At 37.7% G+C, this 23,962-nt stretch overlaps 5 protein-coding genes across 6 annotated transcripts; 3 read left to right on the forward strand and 2 right to left on the reverse strand.

The window, feature by feature from the left end:
* Nucleotides 1-1,028: 1,028 nt before the first annotated feature.
* On the forward strand, nt 1,029-3,722 carry LOC123872355 (pyridoxine/pyridoxamine 5'-phosphate oxidase-like). Its single transcript, XM_045916576.1, has 5 exons — nt 1,029-1,382; nt 1,507-1,663; nt 1,902-2,001; nt 2,748-3,007; nt 3,148-3,722. The coding sequence occupies exons 1-5, from the start codon at nt 1,307-1,309 to the stop codon at nt 3,311-3,313; spliced, it is 759 nt and encodes a 252-aa protein (XP_045772532.1). The 5' UTR covers nt 1,029-1,306; the 3' UTR covers nt 3,314-3,722.
* On the reverse strand, nt 3,717-5,296 carry LOC123872353 (histidine protein methyltransferase 1 homolog). The gene is made up of 4 exons (XM_045916574.1): nt 5,111-5,296; nt 4,799-5,023; nt 4,248-4,414; nt 3,717-4,111 (listed from the first exon to the last, which is right to left on the reverse strand). The coding sequence occupies exons 1-4, from the start codon at nt 5,163-5,165 to the stop codon at nt 3,722-3,724; spliced, it is 837 nt and encodes a 278-aa protein (XP_045772530.1). The 5' UTR covers nt 5,166-5,296; the 3' UTR covers nt 3,717-3,721.
* A 945-nt stretch (nt 5,297-6,241) lies between these two features.
* LOC123872356 (proteasome activator complex subunit 3) lies at nt 6,242-10,618 on the forward strand. Of its 2 annotated transcripts, none has more exons than XM_045916578.1 (5): nt 6,242-6,470; nt 6,772-6,903; nt 7,822-8,040; nt 8,441-8,656; nt 10,116-10,618. In XM_045916578.1, exons 1-5 carry the CDS (start codon nt 6,450-6,452, stop codon nt 10,257-10,259), a joined length of 732 nt encoding a protein of 243 aa, XP_045772534.1. In that variant the 5' UTR covers nt 6,242-6,449; the 3' UTR covers nt 10,260-10,618. The 2 variants fall into 2 exon arrangements, with proteins under 2 accessions (XP_045772534.1, XP_045772533.1); XM_045916577.1 differs by having other exon boundaries at nt 6,243-6,470; nt 6,766-6,903.
* Nucleotides 10,619-14,609: 3,991 nt separating this feature from the next.
* LOC123872352 (nucleolar protein 58-like) lies at nt 14,610-17,840 on the forward strand. The gene is made up of 4 exons (XM_045916573.1): nt 14,610-15,290; nt 15,875-16,124; nt 16,630-16,776; nt 17,369-17,840. Exons 1-4 carry the CDS (start codon nt 14,745-14,747, stop codon nt 17,428-17,430), a joined length of 1,005 nt encoding a protein of 334 aa, XP_045772529.1. The 5' UTR covers nt 14,610-14,744; the 3' UTR covers nt 17,431-17,840.
* Nucleotides 17,841-18,147: 307 nt separating this feature from the next.
* On the reverse strand, nt 18,148-23,881 carry LOC123872347 (ankyrin repeat-containing protein At5g02620). The gene is made up of 8 exons (XM_045916568.1): nt 23,808-23,881; nt 23,074-23,154; nt 22,868-22,995; nt 22,353-22,595; nt 21,476-21,680; nt 21,035-21,186; nt 20,038-20,247; nt 18,148-19,231 (listed from the first exon to the last, which is right to left on the reverse strand). Exons 2-8 carry the CDS (start codon nt 23,144-23,146, stop codon nt 19,052-19,054), a joined length of 1,191 nt encoding a protein of 396 aa, XP_045772524.1. The 5' UTR covers nt 23,147-23,154; nt 23,808-23,881; the 3' UTR covers nt 18,148-19,051.
* Nucleotides 23,882-23,962: the final 81 nt, after the last annotated feature.

The following is a 23,962-nucleotide window of genomic DNA, read 5'->3' on the forward strand; positions in this document are numbered from 1 at the left end:
AACAAAGATCCCATTGTCCACCATAAACGGAATAACTGCCCAAAATCGTTTAAAAAAAATTGGATGGCTCAAAGTTAGAACCCAATAGTGTAGTATAAGTGCGGTGCAGTGCAGCCAGAAAGACGTGCCTTTAAAAACGGAGATGTTTACCTCATTTAAATTACATTTGTGTACCTAATAATATTATGTTGTACTTGCGTAAAAATAAAATATTTTCCATAATACCTATTTGTTTTATTTAAACTAAATAGGTAGTAAACCGACATAGTTACACACTATAGCAATGAGCCTACTAGCTATCCGTCCTATATTTAGGGATTTATAATAATTAGCGTTATTTTGTCAAGAGCGGATGAGTTTTCCACTAGCGGTAGAGTAAAGAATTCACGTTATTTTGCCGATAACCGTACGTTAGCGCGAATTACAAAAGTACCGCTATTGAGGTCAAAACCACAGACGAATAACAAAGGATAACATATGGTCAAAAGGGTTCCAATGGTTCCATCGCAATATGCGCGCATCACGTTTACGACTAACTAGGTCCTGAAAAGCGCAGAAAATTAAAAAAATATCAATCGAGCAGCCCCAAAATTGAGCTTATTCCTAATTTTATTTCTGTTCTATTCAGGCTAGCATGGAATTGCGGTATCCAAACCATAGATAAATCGGTATTCAGTTTACGATTTTTGCCCATCTCTACCTGGTGGTAACAACTGTCATAGATATAAAATTGTGGGACTTCCATAGAGTGGGATGTGGGACTTCGTCTGTGGTGGCGTTTGCTGGCGCGCGTGTTGAGTCTTTTTGGAGTGTTTTTTTTTGTTAGAAGTGGCCGGTTTTTGAGTTCTGCTGGTGTTTATTGGTGGTGGAACTGACTGGAAAAGCGCTCTAAAAGGGCGCTGCTTGTAGTCGGTGGGCGCCGGCACAGCGAAGTCCATACTTATACATATAGTTTCTCTATAACTTGTAAATAACTACACACTTGACATTGGCTAATCAGTGTAAAGCCAGACGAGAGAAAAAAAAATTGTGGTGATAACACTTATCACTACTTAGCTGTCAACTCGCAATAATAACCATTTTAAATCATGAAACAATTTTTGTATTTGATAAAGTATTGAACGCATTATTACTTTTTATTAGCTAAATAATTCGTGTAAACTGTGGATAGTAGCGTAAGGCATCTTACTTCACTCAGCTTTGTTATTCCATCATTCCACTTACTGTGAGAACTGCGAAATTTTGCATTATTACGCCAGGCAAAACTTCTGATTCACGTGCTTGTTATAAATTTTAACAACAGCGCATGGGAGCGAGGTGTTTACGGTTATACTTTCGTGAGAGTAAATCATTTTCACGCAAAATGAGCATCGATATTGGAGGTTCGTTTACTTAATTTTTTTAATAATTGTTAGCTTGCAGAGGCCTAGGTACCTACTATTGGCATGCCTAGTAAGTAGTTAGGTACTAATATTTCTGTTGATGACCTAAGTCATTATATTCCAGGTATGAGAATTAAATATAAAGATAAGGATGAAACATTCTTGGAAAAACACTTAGTAGCAAAAGAACCATTTGGCCAGTTTAAAGCTTGGTTTGAAGAAGCTTGTACCCGAAAGGAAATTTTAGAACCAAATGCTATGTGCCTTGCCACTGCAACAAAGTAAGATTTTAAGTACCTGCCTACTTGTCACTAGAAAATTAATAATTAAGGATAGCTAAAGTTTTAAGTTAAAAAGGGACAGATTTATGCCAGTATACGACTGGCATAAATCTGTCCCTTTTTAACTTGAAACTTAACACTGTCTCGTTTTAACAGTAGGTATCTGAACAAAGTCAAAGTGCGCTCTATAGATCTCAACCTAAGTGTTAATTACTGATATTATTTTTCGGTTTTTAAGGGATGGGTATCCATCAGCAAGGTTTGTGTTATGCAAGGGCTATGGAAAAGATGGATTTAAGTTTTTCACCAATCATGGCAGCAGGAAAGCTAAAGAAATGGTATTTTAAACTCCTTTCATTATTTTATTTTCAAAACTAAAATGTGCTTTGATACCTAATTTTACTTATGTACTTGATATATTTCATAAATAATATATTATTTATTTGACTATGCTATTGAGTGCCCTACCAGTAAAAGTATTGAATTGGAAAACCTCCACCTACTTTTGAGGATACAGGGTGAAGGTATAAGCTTTACCTTCCACAAACCCAGCCTGCAATTAAAAAAATTCTGCATCACTGTGTAATTTTCAAATTTTTGACCAAATAGGGTGGCCAGTGGAGTAAGGACATTATAAAACCTGTATCACACTAATATTATACAGGCGAAAGTTTGTATGTGTGTGTGTGTGTGTGTGTGTGTGTGTGTGAGTGTGTGTGTGTGTGTTATACTCCTTCACGCAAAAACCACTGGACGGATTTGGCTGAAATTCGGAATGGAGATAGATAATATCCTGGATTAGCACATAGGCTACTTTTTATCCCGGAAAACCAAAGAGGACTCCCGTCATTTCGAAAAACCTAAATCCACGCGGACGAAGTCGCGGGCGTCAGCTAGTAATAATATAAAGGAAAAGCTGAAGGGCATTAAGTTACTGAAATGGGTTATGCCAAAACAAACAGACCTCTTCATTCTCCTGCTTAATGGTTGTTACACTATGTCGGCGGCTCGCTACCTTCCCTTTTTCTGAAAGTTGAATAACATACAGGTAGTCATAAACAAAATGATGCCAATTTTATTTCAGGCTGAAAACCCTAATGTAGCAGCTACATTTTACTGGGAAATATTAAATAGATCTGTTCGCATTGAGGGTACAGTAGAAAAACTTTCTGAAGGAGAATCTACTACCTACTTCCATTCGCGGCCAGTGCCGAGCCAGATTGCAGCCTGTACTAGCTATCAGAGTACCCCAATTGAATCAAGAGATGTGCTTTGTGAAAGAGAAAAGGTTTTGGAAGCAGAATACATGATACCTGGGAAGGAGATTCCTAAACCAAATTTTTGGTATGTCATTTTTTTACCTTGACTATGATTACATCTGTAATCAGTTTTTAAATGAATTTTAATGTGTCCCATATAGCTGACTTCTGATGCAACTTTTATTGTTGATATGATAATAATCTCTTGTTTTTTTTTCCTTACAGGGGTGGCTACATTATTCAACCTAGGTCAGTTGAATTCTGGCAAGGACAAAGGGATAGACTGCATGACAGGATCAAGTTTAGGAAACCCAAAGAAGGAGAAGTGCTAGATGGTAAACTGTTACATGAAGGTGAAGACGGATGGGTTTATGAGAGACTTTCTCCTTAACATCCATGTTTTAATATCATAATTTGAGTACAAAAAAAGATATTTAAAAAATATATTTCAATAAGCATTTAAGTACTTAGCTGTTCATTATGAATACACTGCATCAAAGCATTTTTCAGTGCTGAAAATTGACTAATTACAGATGAGTAGGTAGGATTACGGATGAGTAGGTGAGCTGCATACATAAATGTGGGGTGTGCAAGGATATTTTTGCCTTAATTGGGGTTCAATCTGAGATTGTGCACCCAATTCAGTGCTGGTGATGCCATTGCTATTTTCAGAGCTGAAAAGTGGTGGATGCAGTTTGCATGTAATGTGCAATCAACATAAAATGTCTTCCAATTTTACTTGGTGTTGGTAATGTTATATTATTATTAAGTATTCAAGAAATTAAAGATTAAAATAACATCATGATTTGTTTATTTTAAGAATTTCTCTCTGTATGCCACTACTTGTTTTCATGACAACTTCGCTTTTCAAATTTGTATTCTCTATAGATGCTTCAAATTGTCTGGTACCACCTCCCACACCAAAGTAATAAGTTTTTGCCCCAACAAATACTGTTCCTTTATCACTTAATCTATTTAGAAATAGGGATATTAGCTTATCATAATTTTGTTGGTTATAAATGGTTTCTGATGTGAGTATAATATCAAATACTTCCGATTTATCAAGTAACTTATCAAATGACATCCAATCTCCAGAATAAAATTTACATCTTATTTCTTTTTCTCTTTCCTCCTCTTCTATATTTAAAAGAACATTTGGTATTGTGCAGTATTCCAGAATCTCTTTGTTCTGAAAATTAAAAGATCAGCTTAGTATAATATCACGTCAACTCTGCCAAAAAAATAACAGATTATTTTGGATCTTTACTGTATTGAACCAAAACTGATAAACATAGATTTCCATGCTGATAAATAACAATACTTACATAGTCTTGAAATGTCACAAATGCTTTTTTTAAAAATGCATATATTCCTAAAATACCAGCACCACATCCCAAATCCAAGACTTTTGCATCCTTAAAGTTTATTTCACCAGGATATTTTTCAAAGTACTCAATTAAATCATATGTACACTCCCAAATTTTTAGACCACCTGAAAATTACATTTACATGGTAAACTATGATTCTACTAGAGGCTGCCTCAGTTAGAGCAGCTGCCCCGACCCTGGCATGGGTTCACCTTGGAAATCAGTGTCGGTAATGTGTCCACACTCAAAGCTGCATTGGTGTTAGCAGTGTGCCCATTAGAGACTGATGTGATATAATATGGCAAGATAAAATAATGCAGCATAATGAATCTGGGCCGACAATACATACAGTGATCAACCCATTGCCAGTTCACTACTGAACAGGGTCTCCTCTTAGATTGTGAAGGGTTTAGACCATAGCCTGGTACGCTGGCCCAGTGCAAATAGGCAGACGAATAATGTAATAATATATAAAAACTAAGTCATAATAAAAATTATTCAACCAATACCTTCATATTTGCCAGCAACAAGATCACTGTGTTCTTTCTCAGAAAGCTCAATTAGATTTTTCAAACCCGTTTCTTTTGCACAAGCCATGTTATTGACTAGAACATGCCCAATTTCTACCTCATCACATGTGAACATTCTAGCATGAATGACCAAGTCATCGAGATCTTGGATTTGATTGCTAGGGATGATTTCTTCACTGCTTAGCCATGCCATATCTGTATCATCTTAAAAGGTGAGAGCAAAACTGTATTATTCACGTTTTTTTTACATATTTTCTTTCAATTCTATTACACTAGGTACTAACTGTATACCTTTAGTTTCTGAAATCTCTTTGGTGTTCGAAAAATTAAATTTAAATGAAGCCATATTTTTGTTTCATATCTTTATTTATTAAGACGACTTAAACAACAAGTTTTAATTTTTAATACTTGAAAACTATGCTTGAAAAAGCGCAGCACATTTCTTGATTTGATTTCTATTTTCTATTTTTTTTTATATAAAATCATTGACAATCATATAGATTTTTTTTTCTCTCTCGTCTGGCTTTACACTGATTAGCCAATGTCAAGTTTGTAGTCATTTACAAGTTAAGGAAACTATATGTATAAGTATGGATTTCATCCGTACCGGCGCCCGCCGACACACGCGCGGCACCCCTCCAGAGCGCCTCCCAGTCATTTCCACCAGCAATAACACAAAAACCGGTCACTTCCAACAAAAACAAAACACTCCAAAAAGGCACAGAACGCGCGCCAGCAGACGCCAACATAGACGAAGACCTATCATAGATTAGAAGCTTGATGAGAAGCTTGCCTTGCTTGGCCTGGCTCTTGAACCATACACAAAATTCAAAATTGCATTTATTTTATTTTTCGAGGTCTGGTTTTAAACAGATAAGCCAATGTCAAGTTGGTAGTTATTTACAAGTTAGGGAAACTATTTAAGTATGGACTTCGTCTGTGCCGGCGCTCGCCGACACATGCGCGGCGCCCCTTTGGTGCGCTTCCCAGTCAATTTCAGACCGAAAAATACCAATAAAGCACAAAAACCGGCCACTTTTAACAAAAAAAAATTGGTTGTCTGTAAAGTCGGTTTACTGACGATAGTTGAACGTGACAACAAAGACCGATTGTGCTTCTTTGTCGCTCGTTCCGCGCTCTCGCTTGCACTTCAAGCCTTACATGGAACGCCTCAGAGCTGGCGTTCCATGCGGCGTTACCTCGGTAACGCCGCATGAGTCATGTTTTTCGTGCGTGCAGCCGGCTCTATCGAATTATAAGACGTTGTCACGTCAAAAAAAAACACTCCAAAAAGGGACCGCACGCGCTCCAGAAAACGGCAATACAGACGAAGTCCTCAAAATTGCATAGAACCATAGAACCAAACACAAACCACAGAGTAGCTACTTTTACAATAGTCAAACATGAGTCAAATATGAGTCAAACCAAATCAACCCAGCCCCCCAGCCCCCAACCCCAAACCAAACCACCAAATTACCACCAAATCCGTCAAATCAAATTGAATAAAAAGTTGTGCGTGGTTGTCCGCCGTGCGGTTTCAACAATTAACAATTTAATTTAACAGTATTTATTCAAGATTACTTACTTAATAAGATTAATAAAGGAACAAACATATTTTGTTTAATATAAAATGGCAGACGTTGCAAAGAAGGTAATGTTCGTTGATTTTGTAAATCATAATATCATCTATAAAATTATTCAACTAAATTGTCATTGTGCTTTGTGAAAACTGCGTAGCGATTACGTAGGTAGTTTATTTAAAATTTTGAATGTTTCTCCGAATCGATTCTCAATCTGAAACCAATAAAACGCTTAAATTGTTTGCTTTAAGATCAACATAACCTCACTATGATGCGGCCATGGGGTCGACCGTCGACGTTGTACTCGGCGGTCGGTTCTAACTTATGTCATAAAGAGCTATTCTTAGGGAGAACCCTTTTTTCTAGGTTCAGGACTATAAGGATTCCCTGAAACAAAAGGCAGAACACTTAATTATTAAAGGTTTTCCAGAGAAAATAGTAAAGTTGAATGAGCTTCTAGAAACATCAAATTTCCAAAATCGAGATCTTTCAGATGTTCATCAGGTGAATATTCCTCATATTTAATAGAGTTTTATTATTTAATAGATAGGTACTCCAAATCTATTGGATTGAAGACTTTGAAAGTAGAATGTTCTCTTTGAATTTGGCCTTATACAACAAAATTCTTAATACAAAATTAATTCTATGAGGGTAGTTTAACATAAATGAGCTTAAGAATAAGCTGTTTAAGTGGGTCACTACATTACTTGATTTAAAATCATTTCATCTTATATTTCCATTCATGTTGTGTTTCAGATAAATAAAAGCCATGAGAGCCAGAGTGGCTCTCATGGCTTTTATTTATCTTGAATTATTGAGTTATTTTTAATTTTATCTAATAAGATTGCTGTAAACTAACTGTAAACTGTTAGTTATAGCTCCATTGACCATTGTGACCTAAAATTAATTTCTACCTATACATAGGTAGAAATTAATTTACAGTAATTATGAGTGCTGTGGTAGCCTAGTGGTTAGAACGTTCGCCTCCTAATGGGAGGTTGGGGGTTCGATTCCGGGAATGCACCACTAACTTTTCAGTTATGTGCGTTTTAAGCAATTAAATATCACTTGCTTTAACGGTGAAGGAAAACATCGTGAGGAAACCTGCATGCCTGAGAGTGCTCCATGTTCTCAAAGGTGTGTGAAGTCTGCCAATCAGCATTGGGCCAGCATGGCAGACTATGGCCTAAACCGTTCTCATTCTGAGAGGAGACCCGTGCTCATTAGTGGGGCGGAAATGGGTTGATCATGAATTATGAGTGCTATGACTTTACGATTTCCAGCAATTTTAATGAAAACACTTGAAAAAAATTATTTAGGCTACTCGTTCATATAGCCTGCATTTATTTATTCGGTGTAGGACAAGTACTTCAGATTTTGTTTGTATATGCTTATAAATAATCCCATTATAAATTATTTCAGGACTTAAACATTCCAGTGCCACCACCAGCTCAGCTGAATTATGAACCCAACACAAAAAGACAACGCGTAGATTCATCTGAGGCATCAAGTAACACATCTATAGAAGGTACAAAGGTGTACGCCCTGCCCAATGGGACTGTGCCATGCAACAAGCCACTCAGTGATCTGATTCATCTTGTCAAACCTCATATTAGAGAGCTTGTTGAGGATTCAAACTTGGTAAGACTTATTAAGGCCTAACATCCTGTTCTACATGTGTAACTCATGGTATTTACAATTTTCATGAGTTATTTTATTATAGAGATAAAATTTTCATGGAAGCGTGTAGACTCACAATGTTTCTTCTTCTTCTTCTCTCTGGGCTGGTTTCCGCACTTAAACGTTTCTGTGACTCACAATGTTTGTTTGATTAGAAAAATATTCTGCCGCTAGTGAAGTTATAAGCTTTTAAAGGCAGTCCAGTCTGTTCTTACTTTTCACTAAACTACTTTAGTTTAATGAAATGAAGTAATTGTGAGAGGATTTCGTTATATTGTGTAATTTGCTAAACGTCCAAAATCCTTGTTTCTCTGTCTGCACCACAGATCAGATAAACCTAAAATATCATTCTGAATTACAGCTTAAAATGTGGATTTCATTCATGATCCCCAAAATTGAAGACGGCAACAACTTTGGTGTGTCAATACAAGAGGACACCCTCGCAGAGATACAGTCGGTGGAGTCGGAGGCGGCCGCGTTCTTCGATCAGATCTCACGGTATTTCATATCACGGGCCAAGATTGTCTCAAAGGTTGCTAAGTACCCACACATTGATGACTATAGGAGAGCAGTGAGAGTGAGTATAATTTCTACCATTATTATTATCAGTTATCAAACTAATATTATAAAAGCGAAAGTTTCTATAAATGTGTGTATATTTGTTACTATTTAACGCAAAAATTGCTTGATTCGACTAAAATCAATGGAGATAGATTATATTCCCTGGATTAACACATAGGTTACATTTTATCCTGTAGAATCACAAAACTTTTACAGGATTTCAAAAAACCTAAATCCACGCAGATAAAGTTGTGGGAATCAGCTAGTTACTTATAATAGGCTAAGCAGCTCAAAAGGTGCATTTTGATAATTTGGTCAATATCTTTAAAACCTCAATGAGATTGCCTCTTCCTCGCCTGCTTTTGGGGGATATTATATATTATTATAAGATTATTATTGTTTGTATGTTTATTTGTTTGTTATAAATACAATAGGAAGTACTGGACTGTTAATACGACAAGACTTTAGAAACTCAAAAGCAATAGTCTTGCATATTGGTATGCTAGTTAGATCAATGTTGTTAGTACATAGTTTGATCAATAGTGGTTGTGTCAATACAAGAGTACATCCTCTTAGAGATACCTAAAATGTCTCTAGTTGAGGTTCTAGAGAGAATTTATGGTAAAACTATTAACAATTGTATTATAAACTAATTTAATGGGAGAGAAAAATATGCGATAGCCTAGTGGTTAAGTTGTCAACTTTCTATTTGGAAGTGTGAGGTTTGATGCTGGGCATACCTACACTTCTAGATTTTCATAGATGTGTACATTCTATTACATAAGCAATTAAATATCACTTTGTTTAATGGTTAAGGAAACATCATAAGAAAACCTGCATGTGTGAAAGTTCTCCATCACACTCACACTAATATTATACAGGCGAAAGTTTGTGTGTATGTTTGTTACTCTTTTACGCAAAAACTACTGGACAGATTTGACTGAAATTTAAGTGGAAGTAGTTTATACCCTGGATTAACACATCATCATCATCAGCCTGTGGACGTCCACTGTTGGACATAGGCCTTCCCTATAGAGCGCCACCACACCCGGTCCTCAGCCTTCCTCATCCAGCCCAACACATAGATTAACACATAGGCTACTTTTTATCTTAGAAAATCAATGTGTTCCCACTGGATTTTTAAAAACCTATATCCACGCGAAGTCTTTTTTTTGTGATGTAACCATAAATTCAGTTTTCAGATTTTTTCCTTTACTTGGGCTATTGCTACAAGATACCTACCTGCAAAATTTCATGATTCTAGGTTGGGAAGTACCCTACAGGTTTTCTTGATAGGCACAACAGACAGAAAGGCACAACAGACCTATAGAGCAACAACAAAGTGATCATATTTTGATGTACAGAACCCTAAAAAAATTCTGCCTTTACCCCTTTTTTGATGACTAAGTTTTGTGTACTTATCAAATATTAGTGGATATATGATAGTACTTAATGAGAATTTTTATTTGTTTCAGGAGCTCGATGAGAAGGAATATCTTTCTCTTTGGCTTGTGATGTGCGAGATTCGCAACCGCTACTGTTCGCTACACGACATTGTCATCAAGAATCTAGAGAAAATTAAAAAGCCGCGTTCATCCAATGCGGAATCACTATACTAGGTCCTAATTTTAATCTCAACTAGTAATCTTAGACCTTGTGAATTTTAAGGTTATCTACCTAAATTTATAGGTCGCACCAAACTTAATGGCCGGTCAAAAATTAAGGTAGTCACTGATCTGAAAGGCGATTGTGATCACACTGTCGTTTGCGAATTGCGGTGCTAGAGCTGCTGTATACATTTATCTGTCGAGACAAGTAATTGAACATCAGCTATTTCATTTTGAGATCCACTTTCAGAAGCACTCGCCATATTTGCCCTATATCGACGGCTTTAGAGTGAAAACCTCGTAAGTGTAAAAGAAGTAACTTTTCAGGAGGAAGAAAAAACTGCGTGCTGTAACTAACAGAAGCGAGTATTTACGAGTTTCTCATTTAATGTCATAGATGGCGTTACGAGTATCGAATGAACAAATTAGTCAGATCAGGATGTGCGTTGCGAGGTTTTCTTCCTAGAAACGCAATAAAATAAATTTGAGCAAAACTGCATTCCCGAGGTTTTCACTCTAAGACGACGATATGCCAACTGTCATGTTAAATGTACGCTTTACCGAACTACACAGGCCGCGCGGTATGGCGCGGCAGCGGAGCGGCGCGACATGAAAAATATTATTTATTGATTCAAATGATTCCAACCGCATTACGACGACGCGGCAGAGTTGGCTACGGAGAATATTCTGAAGCGCCGCGCCGCTTCTCTTGTCCCGCCGCTGCAGTACAGTGCGTTTAGGAAGAGCCGCGCCGCTCCGTTGACGCGCTGCGCCGCGTCTCTATAGTGCGGTTCTAGCTTTAGATTAAAAACTAACACCGTACTTTTGACATACCAGTTTGAGTCCTTTCTCAAAATGTATGCACTAGTTGTTTTTCAGAGGGAAGTCAGTGACAACCTTTTTTATAGTTCGCGAATGTTTGCACAACTCTCGAGCGGCTGTATAGTTTGGTCATTAACAATATCTTGTTTTTTATTCACTAGTTCATTTCACTGTACATATTTATCTGAAGTCGAGATGTATTCCATAGATATTAGTACAAGCACAAACTCAAGTGCTATTTGTTTAGTGTTCTCAATTTCAACTGAATATTTTTAGATGGATTCTGAATAAAGCTTGAAACACACGCGTGACGGAAATATCCTACGCGGCTCTTACAAGTCGAAATACAAGCAATGGAACGCTCTTTCATCTCTTTTTTTCGAAACGCACTCTTTAGGGTGGGCGTTCTGTGCTCTTAAGAGCCCCTTCACAGCTGCATTTCTCCAGCGTTCTCCGGCGTTCGTCGCACATATTCGCAGCGCGGAAAGCAGCGTTATGTACAATTGCAAACTATGTGTTTGAAATATTTTACTGTCTGCAATAAAAATAATTTTAAATACATAGTACGTGATTGTATAATAAATGTGTACAGTAAAAAATTATATCAAATAGTTAGCGATTATACATGACGCTGCAATAGCGGCATAGGCGCTATGCTAGCGAAGTTAAAAGTGCTACCCCGGCGCAGGCGTCGCGAGTTGCGGCATGTAGGCTACTCGTATATGTTTGACGAAAGCCTACGCTGGACAACCGCTAGTGTGAAGGGACTCTTAGGCCGCGCTGCCGTTGCGTTTTGTTTGTCTCAAATGAAATGTATTTTGTCAGAACTAAAAAGTAATAAGCAATAAAAGGCGATTGTCGTATCTGAAATTAGGAATAGCTAGATTTTCCCCCATACTAGTGAGTAAAAAATTGGCATCCATCATATTGCAGTCTTGTAGCAAGACTATTATTGTAGGTAGTGTATGCGGTGCCTTTGGCAGTACTTAGTACTATATCACTTCGGGTTGCGTTGCCGTGATTATCGGCATCTTACACATCTCTAGACACTGTATAGGATGCCGCTAGCAGTATACGTTGTAGTTCGCACTAAGCACCACTGTTGGCAAAAACGAATTTATTAGCTATTCTACCGCGAGTGTCATTAGCAGGGGCCAAGGCTACGCTAGAAGACTCGCTCCGTCGCCCCCTTCATTCAGCTTCACCAACTCTAGCTCCTTTTCACTGTGAATGTCACCGACTCGCTTCGTTCGTTCCACTGCAGCCTCGAAGGCTCGCATCATTCAGGACCTCCCTTGCGAGTTTCTGGCTTCGCACTGTACACAAACTGAGTAGGACAGACAAGACTGCTGGGTGGGATGCTCAAAATTCGTTCTGTACCACATTCGATCTAATTTTATACATTATTTATGAACTATTGATGATTTATTTATACCGAAGATCCTTACCTATGCTATTGTGCAGTTACGTCACTACAACCAGCACATCTACGTTATCGTCAAATCTTACGCCAGAACAACCAAAAGTGATAGGGTACCGTTAACGACACTACAGACATACTTCCATTATTTTTGTATTATCCTGTGAGACTGACAGTATCAGAAATATAAAGTCTAATTTCCTCCTATGCCGATGTCGGTCGCGCGTATTACTCGTACTACGATGCTGTCAGCGTTATCGGCGCCGTAGTGTGCTACATAATATCACAAAAAGTATACGTACGCGCGACTGACGTCAGCATAGGAGTTCAGGTCTTGGGGTGGAAACTAACTTATAACAAGCTTCAACTCAGTAATAGACGATGTACGCGTGTTATTATTTAAATACAAGTAAATTTCTTTTCCTTTTACGGTAATATCCAATTCAAAGAAAGGAAAAGTGAGTCAAATCCTAAGAGTGATACAACTTGAATTGATTGTGATGCATGTTGTAAGTAAGTTACCACCTTAATAGTATTTAATTCCAAATGTCAATAACAAACGCATTATTTTAAGTTCATAATTATGGCATTCGATGTGAGGGTAGTTATGTGAAATATTTAAAAAAAAAACTACCTCACCAAACTCAATCAACCACCATCATAAACATCAGTTCATTATTATCATTTTGTGATAGTTCGATTTGGTTTATTAACATAACTATAAGTAATATAAATTGTAATTGGACCTTTGGACATTAAATAACTTCAACAACCATGAACCGTTACACGTTTATTTTAAACCTGATATTTCTAATGCGAAAATTGTTAGAATTCTTGTTTTTATGTGGTAAGAGACCTTAGACGATTTATATTTCTAAACGTATGACTAGTATGACTATGAATACTTATAGTTTTAAAAACCGATCATGTGTGAGTTGGACTCGCACGAAGGGTTCCGTACCGTACAAGAATAACACTGTTTTTTTTGTGATGTAACCACAAATTCTCGTTTTTCGGATTTTTTCCTTGTGCTATAAAACAGTGCTACCTGCCTAATTTATCGAAACCTAAAGTTTAGATACCTATGTGCGAACTCGGTATTAGAATTTTTCTGTATAGTAGGTATATTTTAGTAAACGATTATTTTGCAATTAATCTTGCTACAGAACTGTGATTATTATTAGTTGTGCTATCACAATAGTATCCTATCATATTGAACCCAAAAAATTCCTTACGATACGTCACTGTAAATGCATTGTATTTACAATTAATTAAAATTAATTTATTGAACCCTCAGTTTCATTTGAGAAGTTAGTTTTATAGGCGATACAATATTTCTGGTAAGGCCTGACCAGAGAAATAAAATACCTCGCCGTAATGCGGAAAACCCGTGGAACTAATTTATACAAGACCATTTTGTATTTAGTGACCATAGACAAGTGGCGCCCACAGAGCAAGTTTTTTATATTTCTGGTCAAGCTTAAAATAATGTATTGCTTACATATGTTCAGCAGATGTTCAATACATTATAGTTTATAATATAATAATCAATAAAATACATTTCTATGAATGGCGATGTTGTTTTATTCCTATGGATGTACTTACCTTACATATTTGTAAACGTGCGAGCGAGTTCTCATTTTGCACGGACTATATTTTATTTAACTTTATGACTAGTCTGAAAACCATGGAGCAATGCTGAAAACTGAAAGAACATTAAAGTAATTTAATACGTTAGTATGGGCCGGCGCACATAATATGGCGGAGCGCAGCGCAGAGCATGCCCGCGAAGTTTTGTAATCGCGTGACAGGGGAATTTCGACCAGAGAATGCGCGAGCACGCGCGGGACTGCGCGCGGATGCGCGAGTATCCGCACGGATGCATAATTGATATGAGGATAATATCGATAATATTTTGATGAAAAATGCTCTGCGCTGCGCTCCGCCTATATATGTGCCCCGGCCCTAAGATGAATCTTACCATTAATTTGAAATATCAAGTCAATGAATCCTACTTAACTGTCTATGCTATGCATGCTATGGGATTAAAATAATTTTATGAGTAATACCTACTGGCCAGTTTTATGATACGAGTAGATAAATGATTATTGCCTTTTTGATGATAAATGACGCATAAACTTTCAAGTTAAAATAATTGACAGTTCTTTTCGAAGCCATTTTATAGCTATTTCTATTTTAATTTATTGACTTCATCTTTATTAAGTACCTAGGTATGCGTATTTATTTTTAACGCTATGGGTAGCGACATCGATAACTTTGGCGATAGCGCTCGCAATCGCTCAAAGTACGATCTGTACGTGAAAAAATCGAACCACGTATTCGACGGAGCTGGCGAAAATGTGCACTATCACAGCGATACTGAGTCTCAAGGGTCCAAGAAGAGTAAAACACGGTACATCAACCCAGCAATTTGTATAGAAACAGTTGAATCTACTCATTCTGCGACGTCTTTGCAAACTGATTCTTCTTTCATCGATGAAGTCACGCCGCATCCGCACAGTTCTTACAGGAGTTTTTCCACCCCTTTCCTAACTGGGCGTATATCCAGTGCCTCGTCCGGAAGCGTGAAGCGCAAATCGTGTCGTCTCGCTTGTCAAGAAGCGTGTTGCGAGGAAGCGACGCCGCGCGATAATCGCACGTATCGCGAAGATGGTTCAGATACGTTTCGCTTGTCCGTCGCGTCAGCTTCTACTACGGCCACGGCTAAGGAAGAACGCGAGCGCAATGAGAGGAAGAAGCGAGAAGCGTTTGAGCAGTGGTTGGCACGAAAAGAACACGAGGTTACTATTTATTTTTTCAACGATTCAACTATTCCAGTCCTATATAAGTACCTACCTATCTCTTCTATAAATATAGACCTCCTCCTTCACCTCTTAAAAATATCTGGCCTCATTATCCGACTTTATAAAATGAAATACTGAATTACAGTTCTCGTCACGAGTGTTGAAACTCCGTGTAAAGTTTGTGTAATGTAGGTAAATGTTGGACTCTATAGCAAATGCGACCTGCACCTTTGAACAGAGAGATTCCCTGTGCAGTTAATATCTAACTCTTCCATTTTTTTTCAATTTAGGTGACTGTTTAGAAAATGTTCATAAAGCAGTTAAGTAGGTAAATAAGTTATTTTTGTTATTTGGTAACTTAATAATATGTACAAAAGTATAAAAATAAATAATAAAGTAATTTTCTAAGCTGCTGCATAATTAACCCAGGGGTTTCGCACCCGGGAATATATTATGTACCTACCTACCAAGTTTTACTGAGCCACTAAAAGGTCCATCAAGGGAATATTTAAGTCTCTATCTACTGATAATCTCAGACGATACTTTTAATTAGTCTCAGAATACAGATAATATTATTCTAGAAACGAGAAAAAGCACGTCTCGAGAAGATGAAGCTGCAAGTCGCGGCATCAACAACGCCCGAACAACGGGAAGAGTCGTTTAAGAAGTGGCTGGAGCATAAGCGGACGCAAATGGAGAGACGCAAAGCGGAAGAAATCATGCGACAGTACCGCTCCAAAGAGCAACGCGAGCAAGAACGCCAGAAACGACAGAGAGAGAAAGAAGTGAAATTGGCAGAGTGGATTAAGAAAAAAGAAGAGGAGATGAAATGTATGTCCAGTGTATTTGATTAGCTTTGGCCTAGCTATAGGCCGCTGGTCTACCGTTTAACTGAGAATATGGTTCCTGAGGTACCTAGCTGCGCGGGGTAGGTAAGTACGGACCGCGGAGGCGATGATGTTGGCCATGCAAACCGTGCAGATACTTAAATAACAATTTCAATTAAACCGCAGGTCTTCACATTCCTCAGAAACCAGTCAGAGCATTTTTTCACTATCACAACCCTGCGATTCAGCAATTTTCGATTTTATGGTTGGGTTAGCAATGTTTGGCTTATTGACTATCAATCTGATCAAACCTATCCGCTGCTAGGAACTTGACATTGCTTGTAGGTTTTCTCTTTCGGAGACTTCCACCAAGAAATGATTTTCAGAAATAACTACTATAGCGAAGCGAGAATATGTCGGCTCGGTCGACAGCTAGTAAGAAATAAGTAAGACACCAGTAATCTTTCCTGTAATAGGTGCCTAATTATTATTTATTTGTTAATGGCTAGTAATGAAAACTCGAGCCGAACGCAAAGCTGCACGCGCGGCCATAGAGGAAGAGCGTCGGCGGGTGGCGGGCGAGCGAGCGTATCGCGACTGGCTCCGAACCAGCAAGAATAAACCGCTGCCTGTGCCTTTGAACCAGGGAGAACTCAGTGAGTACTGAGTAGCGATATTATAGCTGTTGAACGACCCTGTACAACCCGTGTCATCTAAATCACTCATATTATAAAGGCGAAAGTTTGTGCGTATGTCTGTATGTTTGTTACTCTTTCACACAAAAACACTGAATAGATTTGGCTGAAATTTGGTACGGATATGTCTAGATTATACCCTGGACTCATAGGCTACCTACTTTTTATTCCGGAAAATCAATGAGTTCCCACGGGATTTTTTAAAACCTATATACACGATAACGAAGTCGCGGGCATCAGCTAGTAATGTATAAAAAGAAAAGGTTTGACTCACTGATAATACCTGTTTAGTATGGATATATCTAGATTATACCCTGGACACAAAGGCTACTTTTATCCCGGAAAATCAATGAGTTCCCACGGGATTTCTTAAAACCTATATCCACGCGAACGAAGTCACGGGCATCAGCTAGTAATAAAAAGGAACTCACTGATAAATCAACGCCAAAATTTTGGGCCTAGAAAGCTAACATTTTGCTCAGAGGTTTACCTTATTGTACAGTTCGCAACAGCAAGGTTTAAGGTATTTAATGATAAAAAAAATCTTTTCAAGGTCTGCGTGGTTCAGTTTCTCAAATGTACATAAACCCGGTCCCATGGCAGTCCCCAACATGAAGATCAGAACTTAGCTCAACTCTGAAGCTCCCACGACCCACACAGATTTAACGGCACCGGTTTTGCATTAGCTATTGGCTATATTGCATATCTATTCTTTCTACCTTAATAAAATTATCGTGGAACCATAATATTAGCATACACAGCGAACGAAATTCTGTGGGTATTGGCATTTTATAGAGTTGAATTTCACCATTGATGTGTAGACACAACAACAACAATCAAAATAACGACTATGGCAACAAACTTACGGGGTAGGTAGTTCACCTCTAAACTTTTTAAATTTATTATTTTAGATTAAATTTTGAATTTTTAGAATAGCTTTTTGTTACGTATTACCTAGACTGTAACTTTCTCTTATCATGTTATTATTGAAAAATAATAAATATAATTTTTAACTATGTGGCATCCTTGTTGATTTTCTCACATCTCATCGATATATAGGTAGTACCTACTTTTAATAAGTAGGCATAGAGTAAAGTAATAGTAAAGCCTCAATAGCTCAACGGTTGAGGTGCGTACTGAATTCCGAAAGGTCGGCGGTTCAAACCCCACCCGTTGCAGTATTGTCTTACCCACTCCTGGCACAAGCTTTACGCTTAATTGGAGGGGAAAGGGGAATATTAGTCATGGATTAGCATGGCTAATATTCTTTTTTTTTTAAAACTAATGTAGGTAGGTAGGTACCTACATTAAATAAAACACATCAATTTTTTTATCATTTTATTTACGAAAAACATTCAAGGGATAAAATATCGGTGTACTATAAGGGTCCCTACAAGTACATAAGTAATTTTAATTTAAAGCTAGTAAATAAGTATTCATTTTATCAATCAAAATTGGTGAAAAATACTCATCTGGTTTTACTATCATTCGAAAGTTTTCTAAGTTATATCTAAAGTCTGTACCTACCTAATTATAGTCTGTACAAAATGAGAACTCACTCGTCATTTTAATTATAAGGTCAAATGTCATATCAAAAGTGCGGTCCGTTCTTTTGATATGCCAGTTGATATGGCGAGTGAGAAGTTAAAATTTATGCATTATACAATACTCTCAGACAAGAGCTTTTGGGGTATCAAATAATAATAACTATTTTAAATTCTGGTTTTAAGTACTTATAATACCTACCTGGTATTGATACCTACTTAGCTACCATTAAAGTATAGTTTCTAAAACAATTGTTAGATAAAAATAAATTTTTGAGCTACGTTTTACCTATTCTTCCGCTGGTTTCAGAAATTCATTTATGCGTAGGTATACCTATGTATTTATTTTCATTTACTGCAGAACCTCTCTTATACTGGCATAAAAATTCAAGCTGGAGTTTTATGTTACACCAGCATTTGGCACAATTAGACGATCCATTATTTAGTGTCGTTGTACCTACTTACTTACCTTATTTTTTGGTACCGTATTATTTATGAATTTTCTAAATATTTTGTCATATTCTAAAAATGCTGATTTGTTATTATTAAATGGTCGACACTAAAAACGTACCGTCTGATTGTACCTACTCTTATAGACTGCGCCAAATTCCTTAAGGTATCGTTCAATGAAAGAACTTACTCGTATACTTGTCTTTAGTTCGGAGTCTTTAACTCTTTAATTCAAACCTTCCCTAATAAGCTTCTTCTTCTTCCTTAAGACGTAGTATATCGGATTTATTCATGAAATAGTAGGATGGTTGACGCCCTTTGAGGTCTTTAAGGACTCGCTTAGCGCCCGCTTGGATCAGCAAGTGGCTTAATGATTCCATTTTGTTGACTCCCATTGCATAGTGCAGGGGAGTACGTTCCAGCTGTAAGGAAAATAATAACTTAACTAGAGCCTCGATTGCTCAACGGTTGAGGAGCGGACTGAATTCCAAAAGGTCGAGGGTTCAAACCCCACCCGTTGCACTATTGTCGTACCCACTCCTGGCACAAGCTTGACGCTTAATTGGAGTGGAAAGGGAAGTATTTGGCATGATTAGCATGCCTAATATTCTTTAAAAAAAAAAAAATACCTACACGGCTAAAAGTTTAGAAGACTTCGAAAATAATAACTTTTCAGTTTTATTTTAGGTGGATATAGGTAGCTCAGTTCTATAGGATCAGGAAAGAAAAACTCTCCAACTGGTTTGAATTTCTGTGGTAGAAAGAGACAAGTGTAGAAAGACGATAGGTGATTTGTCTCACTGAATTATATAGGTAGATCCTTTTAAAATTGACGATTATAGCAATGGTAACCTAGTATTTAGTGCGTCACCAAGAGATGGGATTCTTTGCAAGCGTCTTTTTGGCGATCAGAAAAATCTAGCAACAAACTTGCCTACAGCCTTCTAATTTTTCGGAATTATCTGCGTTATAAGTACCGTTCAGTACCTATCAATTGATTTGACGGTGAAGAAAACCATCGTGAGGAAATGTGCATGCATTAGAATTCTCTATGCTGTTCTTTAGGGTGAAGTCTGTCAAGCTGAATTTTTTTTTTTTTTTCAATCCCAGTGTTTGCTAAACCAGGTCTAAATCCTTTTCATTCTGACAGACACTTGTATCGGGAGTAGGGCGATGGGTTGAAAAGATGATAGTCAAATAAACTTTTTAAGAGTTACACAATACTTACATTATCCCCAAGTCGAAGCAGCTCAACGCAGTTTTCAGCCAAGTAAGCCACGACGTCTTCGTGCTGGGCTAGTACAGCTACATGGAGTGCGTTCCTGCCGAACGTGTTCTGTGCTCGAGCGAGCGTGCGACCACCTTCAGCTTTCACCAAGTCCTGCACTGCTGCCAGGTCTCCTCGACGAACTGCGCCGTGAAGGGTTTCCCTTGACTCCTGGGTTATACAAAGCATATAAAACTGTTACAATATATTTTAAAGCTGCGTAGTTTTTAACGTCTGGTCTGCAAAATTTTGTTCTACATTGAGTTCAATCATTTCAAGCTGGTAGTTTAGTAGCATCGATATTTTAGTAGGTACGAGTTTCAACTCTTATTACATCTAAGGTAGGTACGAGTATCTGGTATCTACAGATGGCTGCTGTGGTCTCTGGATTTATCGTGTCTGGCCCTCATCATCACACTAATCACACTAATATTATAAAGGCGAAAGCGTGTGTGTGTGTGTGTGTGTGTATGTTTGTTACTCCTTCACGCAAAAAGTACTGGACGGATTGGGCTGAAATTTGGAATGGAGATAGATTATACCCTGGATTAGCACATAGGCTACTTTTTATCCCGGAAAATCAAAGAGTTCCCACGGGATTTTTCAAAAACCTACATCCACGCAAACGAAGTCGCGGGCATCACCTAGTGGTTATATAAAATGGGGTTTTTTCAGGAATTGAAGACCGTTGTGCTTCAGATATAACGATTATAAAAGAACCAGTTAAATATTATTCATTCATGAATTCATCAATTCATGAATTCTGCTAACGAGCTCTCTTGTATTATTAGGTATATGGAGTTCTTTTGGAATATTGTTATTCTAAGAAGGATTCCGTTTTTACGCAAGCAAAAAGGGATTCGAGAGCTATTCTATGTAATTTTCACTCACATTTTTATTTATATATTTTTGTAAAGAAAAAAGTCAACAGATAATTGGGTTACTTTTAATTAGGTACCTCAAAAGCAGGTATCGATGCTAGCAAATTAATCATTTCTTCGTCCCCGCGCTGCGCTACCACTTCTGACATCGGCACGCCTTCTTCGTCAACTACATCCAAAATATGATCGTATCCTTGAAGAAGCAGCTCCATTATCTTATCAGTTTTCCCTGTAACATATTGTGCATTCATCAACTGGAATTGTAATCAGAATTTTGAGAAGTCCATACCTCCAAAGTAAAAATAACCCTTATAGGATCACTTTGCTGTCTGTCTGTCTGTTTGCCTGCCTGTCGTGTCAAGAAAACCTACAGGGTACTTCCCGTTGACCTAGAATCATGAAATTTGGCAGGTCAGTCAGTCAGTACTTTGAATTTTATTTGTATTTTCAGAGAACCTGAAACGTAGAGCAATGTACAATATTAATAGGTATATGGAAATATCCGTAGTACTCTATACCTCTAGCAGCCAGATGCAAAACCCATCGGTCGATTTCAGTAGTGTTTTCCAACACATTGGCTTGTATGGAGACATCTCGAGCAGTGCGGTACAGTTCATCTCTATACCCAAGGCTCAGGTCCGATTCTTGCAACAGTTGGAATAACGCATTGTTGGTGTGAGTCCTTGCTGCCGCGAAATGTAGCATGGACTGTCCATGTTCATCCTGTATACAAAAGAAGATAAATTGTTAAAAATATTGAAATGAGAATATTTTCCTCTGTGGACGCAGCGACTGATCTGTAGTACATGTAACATGAAGTATATAATCGTTTGGAATCAAACTCAAAGATGGAATGACTACCTACCTATCTATATACCTATAGTACGCGACAGGTTGAGATGGCAATCGGGATATGAGGCGGGAGGACGACGCCCCGCACACACGCACGTCACCTGCGCTCACCTGCAGTGGGTTAGCGAGGGGGCTGTGCAGGTGCGCGGTGTACGGGGGTGTCCCCACTCCGGTTGCCATCTCAACCTGTCGCACTCTATATCTACATATAGATGAGACCTCTTATCAACAGTCAACACTCGTTGAGGTTCAACACATCTAGTCATCCCAACATCGTTGCGTTCATTAGAATTACAACTATAACGCGTGTAATGCCACTAGACATCTAATATCTAGTACTAAAATGAAAATTGTAATTTTTATGGTAAGTATTGAACGCCTAAAGAGCTGAAAAATAATAAATGTTAATGTTAATTTAATGTTTTTCAGCTCTTTAGACGTTGTGCAAAAAGTTGTTCACGATCCATGTTATTAAATCATCTTCGATTTTGTCTTTTAATCGATAAAATAGGTAAGGTTAAGAATTGACTAAGTTTATCTTACTCTATCAGCACTGCTATATGCCGCTTCTGGCGCATCGGGGCTGGTGTCCTGGTTCGATTCCACAGCAATCACGTCTATGGGCCGATGTAGACGCGTGGCGGTGCGGGTGGCTGTGCGTGCGGCCGTACGAGCTCTATCTTCTATTGCCTTCTCCATGGGTGGTTCTTCCTCATCCTCGTGACTCAGTGGTGGTTGTTCGTTGTCTGCTTCGGGCGTCTCTTTTGTTACTATTATACTTGTTTCCTGTTTAAAATATTTAACGTCAGCGGTTCAGCTGGTAGGCGGTCTGATTAATAAAGTATCGAATGCCGGTCTGATATCGAACACTCAATAAATATTTGATTTAATAACCTTAAGTCCCACATGATCATTATCCTCTATGTGTAATTAAAAGTAAAACACAAGCTAATATTAGTTGAACTTTAGACAACCTTCAAACTAAAAATAACCAGAAAATAATGAATAAATAATTTAAAATGTAAACAAAATATAGGTATAGGTAATAAAGTGGTCACCTGTGTTCCCAATCGAGTTTTCTCTTGTTCGGGAAAATTATGAAGAAACGTCGCAAGGAAAGCAACTGGATCCTTTGGTTTAACGTTAGCCACTTCGGTCAGACCTTTGATCAAAGGATCGCCGAGTGCTGCAAAAATATAATCCGGTTCATCGGTCTCGTACTGAAAGATATTGTTTTCCATTTTACACGGTAAAAATAGCTTACACTGAGCGAGGTATCTGCCTTCTTCGGTGTGAAAGATGGGAATGTCCATATGGCCGTTAGCGACGTGGTTCATACCTGAAACTGTTTAATTATTCACTAAGTTGGCCTTCGACATAATAACGCGGGACGTTAAAAAGAAAGATCGTATTTCCACCTAAGCCACCGGCACGGTTCGAATGACGTGGATATTAAAAATATCCTAAAGATAAATTAAGTATATTTTATTTATATTGAGTCCGATACACATTGCCTACTATGTTACATTAAGTACTATCGGAGTTTCATATGATTTATAACTGTCTACGGATTGCTTCGCATATATTATATTTTGAGCCTTTATAAGAACGCGTTCTTCACGGAAAAAGAAATAAAAAACCATCTGTAACAAAAAAGTCCTCTCTACGCGTAAAATGTACTATTGAATTTTGTACAGAAAGAGTAAAACGAATAATCTTAACTTTCTATATTAACTCCCTATAAAATACATGTAATGCCTTAAAAGACAAATAAACAAACAAAGCACATAAAATAATAAAAAATAAGGCGAAACAGCTACGTACAATTGAGAGACAAAGGTGCCTTGTGCTGCATAGTGCTTTAGAATTTACAAAAGCGTTGGCTGTTATAAAATTGACGGTGATGAAGCGATTGCTTAGTAAACACGTCACTCAATAGAAATGTTCACACGAACACGGTAGCTTTCTACGAACACGTAACATTTAGTAGATACTGACCTAAGCTTTTGTTGAATATTTTACTTTAAACGAAAAATATTATCCTTTGGTAGCATATTCCTCACAGCGCACCTTTGTCTTGTTAATATTTCATCAAAAGGAAAAAAATAAAAATAATATAGAGCTTCTACAACTATCACTACATAGCATAGATT

The sequence above is a fragment of the Maniola jurtina genome, chromosome 15, assembly GCF_905333055.1.
Source record: "Maniola jurtina chromosome 15, ilManJurt1.1, whole genome shotgun sequence".
Lineage (NCBI taxonomy): Eukaryota > Metazoa > Arthropoda > Insecta > Lepidoptera > Nymphalidae > Maniola > Maniola jurtina.

What these genes read in the sequence shown, in the direction of transcription:
- LOC123872355 (XM_045916576.1), top strand. Translation starts at nt 1,307, where the DNA reads ATGGGAGCGAGGTGTTTACGGTTATACTTTCGTGAGAGTAAATCATTT. An exon ending in AATGAGCATCGATATTGGAG is followed by an intron (nt 1,383 to 1,506) that starts GTTCGTTTACTT and finishes ATTATATTCCAG; the next exon opens with GTATGAGAATTAAATATAAA. An exon ending in GCAGGAAAGCTAAAGAAATG is followed by an intron (nt 2,002 to 2,747) that starts GTATTTTAAACT and finishes ATTTTATTTCAG; the next exon opens with GCTGAAAACCCTAATGTAGC.
- LOC123872356 (XM_045916577.1), top strand. Translation starts at nt 6,450, where the DNA reads ATGGCAGACGTTGCAAAGAAG. An exon ending in TGGCAGACGTTGCAAAGAAG is followed by an intron (nt 6,471 to 6,765) that starts GTAATGTTCGTT and finishes CCTTTTTTCTAG; the next exon opens with GTTCAGGACTATAAGGATTC. An exon ending in ACTATAGGAGAGCAGTGAGA is followed by an intron (nt 8,657 to 10,115) that starts GTGAGTATAATT and finishes TATTTGTTTCAG; the next exon opens with GAGCTCGATGAGAAGGAATA.
- LOC123872352 (XM_045916573.1), top strand. Translation starts at nt 14,745, where the DNA reads ATGGGTAGCGACATCGATAACTTTGGCGATAGCGCTCGCAATCGCTCA. An exon ending in AAAAGAAGAGGAGATGAAAT is followed by an intron (nt 16,125 to 16,629) that starts GTATGTCCAGTG and finishes GTTAATGGCTAG; the next exon opens with TAATGAAAACTCGAGCCGAA. An exon ending in TTTGAACCAGGGAGAACTCA is followed by an intron (nt 16,777 to 17,368) that starts GTGAGTACTGAG and finishes AATCTTTTCAAG; the next exon opens with GTCTGCGTGGTTCAGTTTCT.
- LOC123872353 (XM_045916574.1), bottom strand. Translation starts at nt 5,165, where the DNA reads ATGGCTTCATTTAAATTTAATTTTTCGAACACCAAAGAGATTTCAGAA. An exon ending in AGAGATTTCAGAAACTAAAG is followed by an intron (nt 5,024 to 5,110) that starts GTATACAGTTAG and finishes TCACCTTTTAAG; the next exon opens with ATGATACAGATATGGCATGG. An exon ending in TTGTGACATTTCAAGACTAT is followed by an intron (nt 4,112 to 4,247) that starts GTAAGTATTGTT and finishes TTTAATTTTCAG; the next exon opens with AACAAAGAGATTCTGGAATA.
- LOC123872347 (XM_045916568.1), bottom strand. Translation starts at nt 23,146, where the DNA reads ATGAACCACGTCGCTAACGGCCATATGGACATTCCCATCTTTCACACC. An exon ending in TTTGCATCTGGCTGCTAGAG is followed by an intron (nt 21,187 to 21,475) that starts GTATAGAGTACT and finishes AATATGTTACAG; the next exon opens with GGAAAACTGATAAGATAATG. An exon ending in CATCGATACCTGCTTTTGAG is followed by an intron (nt 20,248 to 21,034) that starts GTACCTAATTAA and finishes TGTATAACCCAG; the next exon opens with GAGTCAAGGGAAACCCTTCA.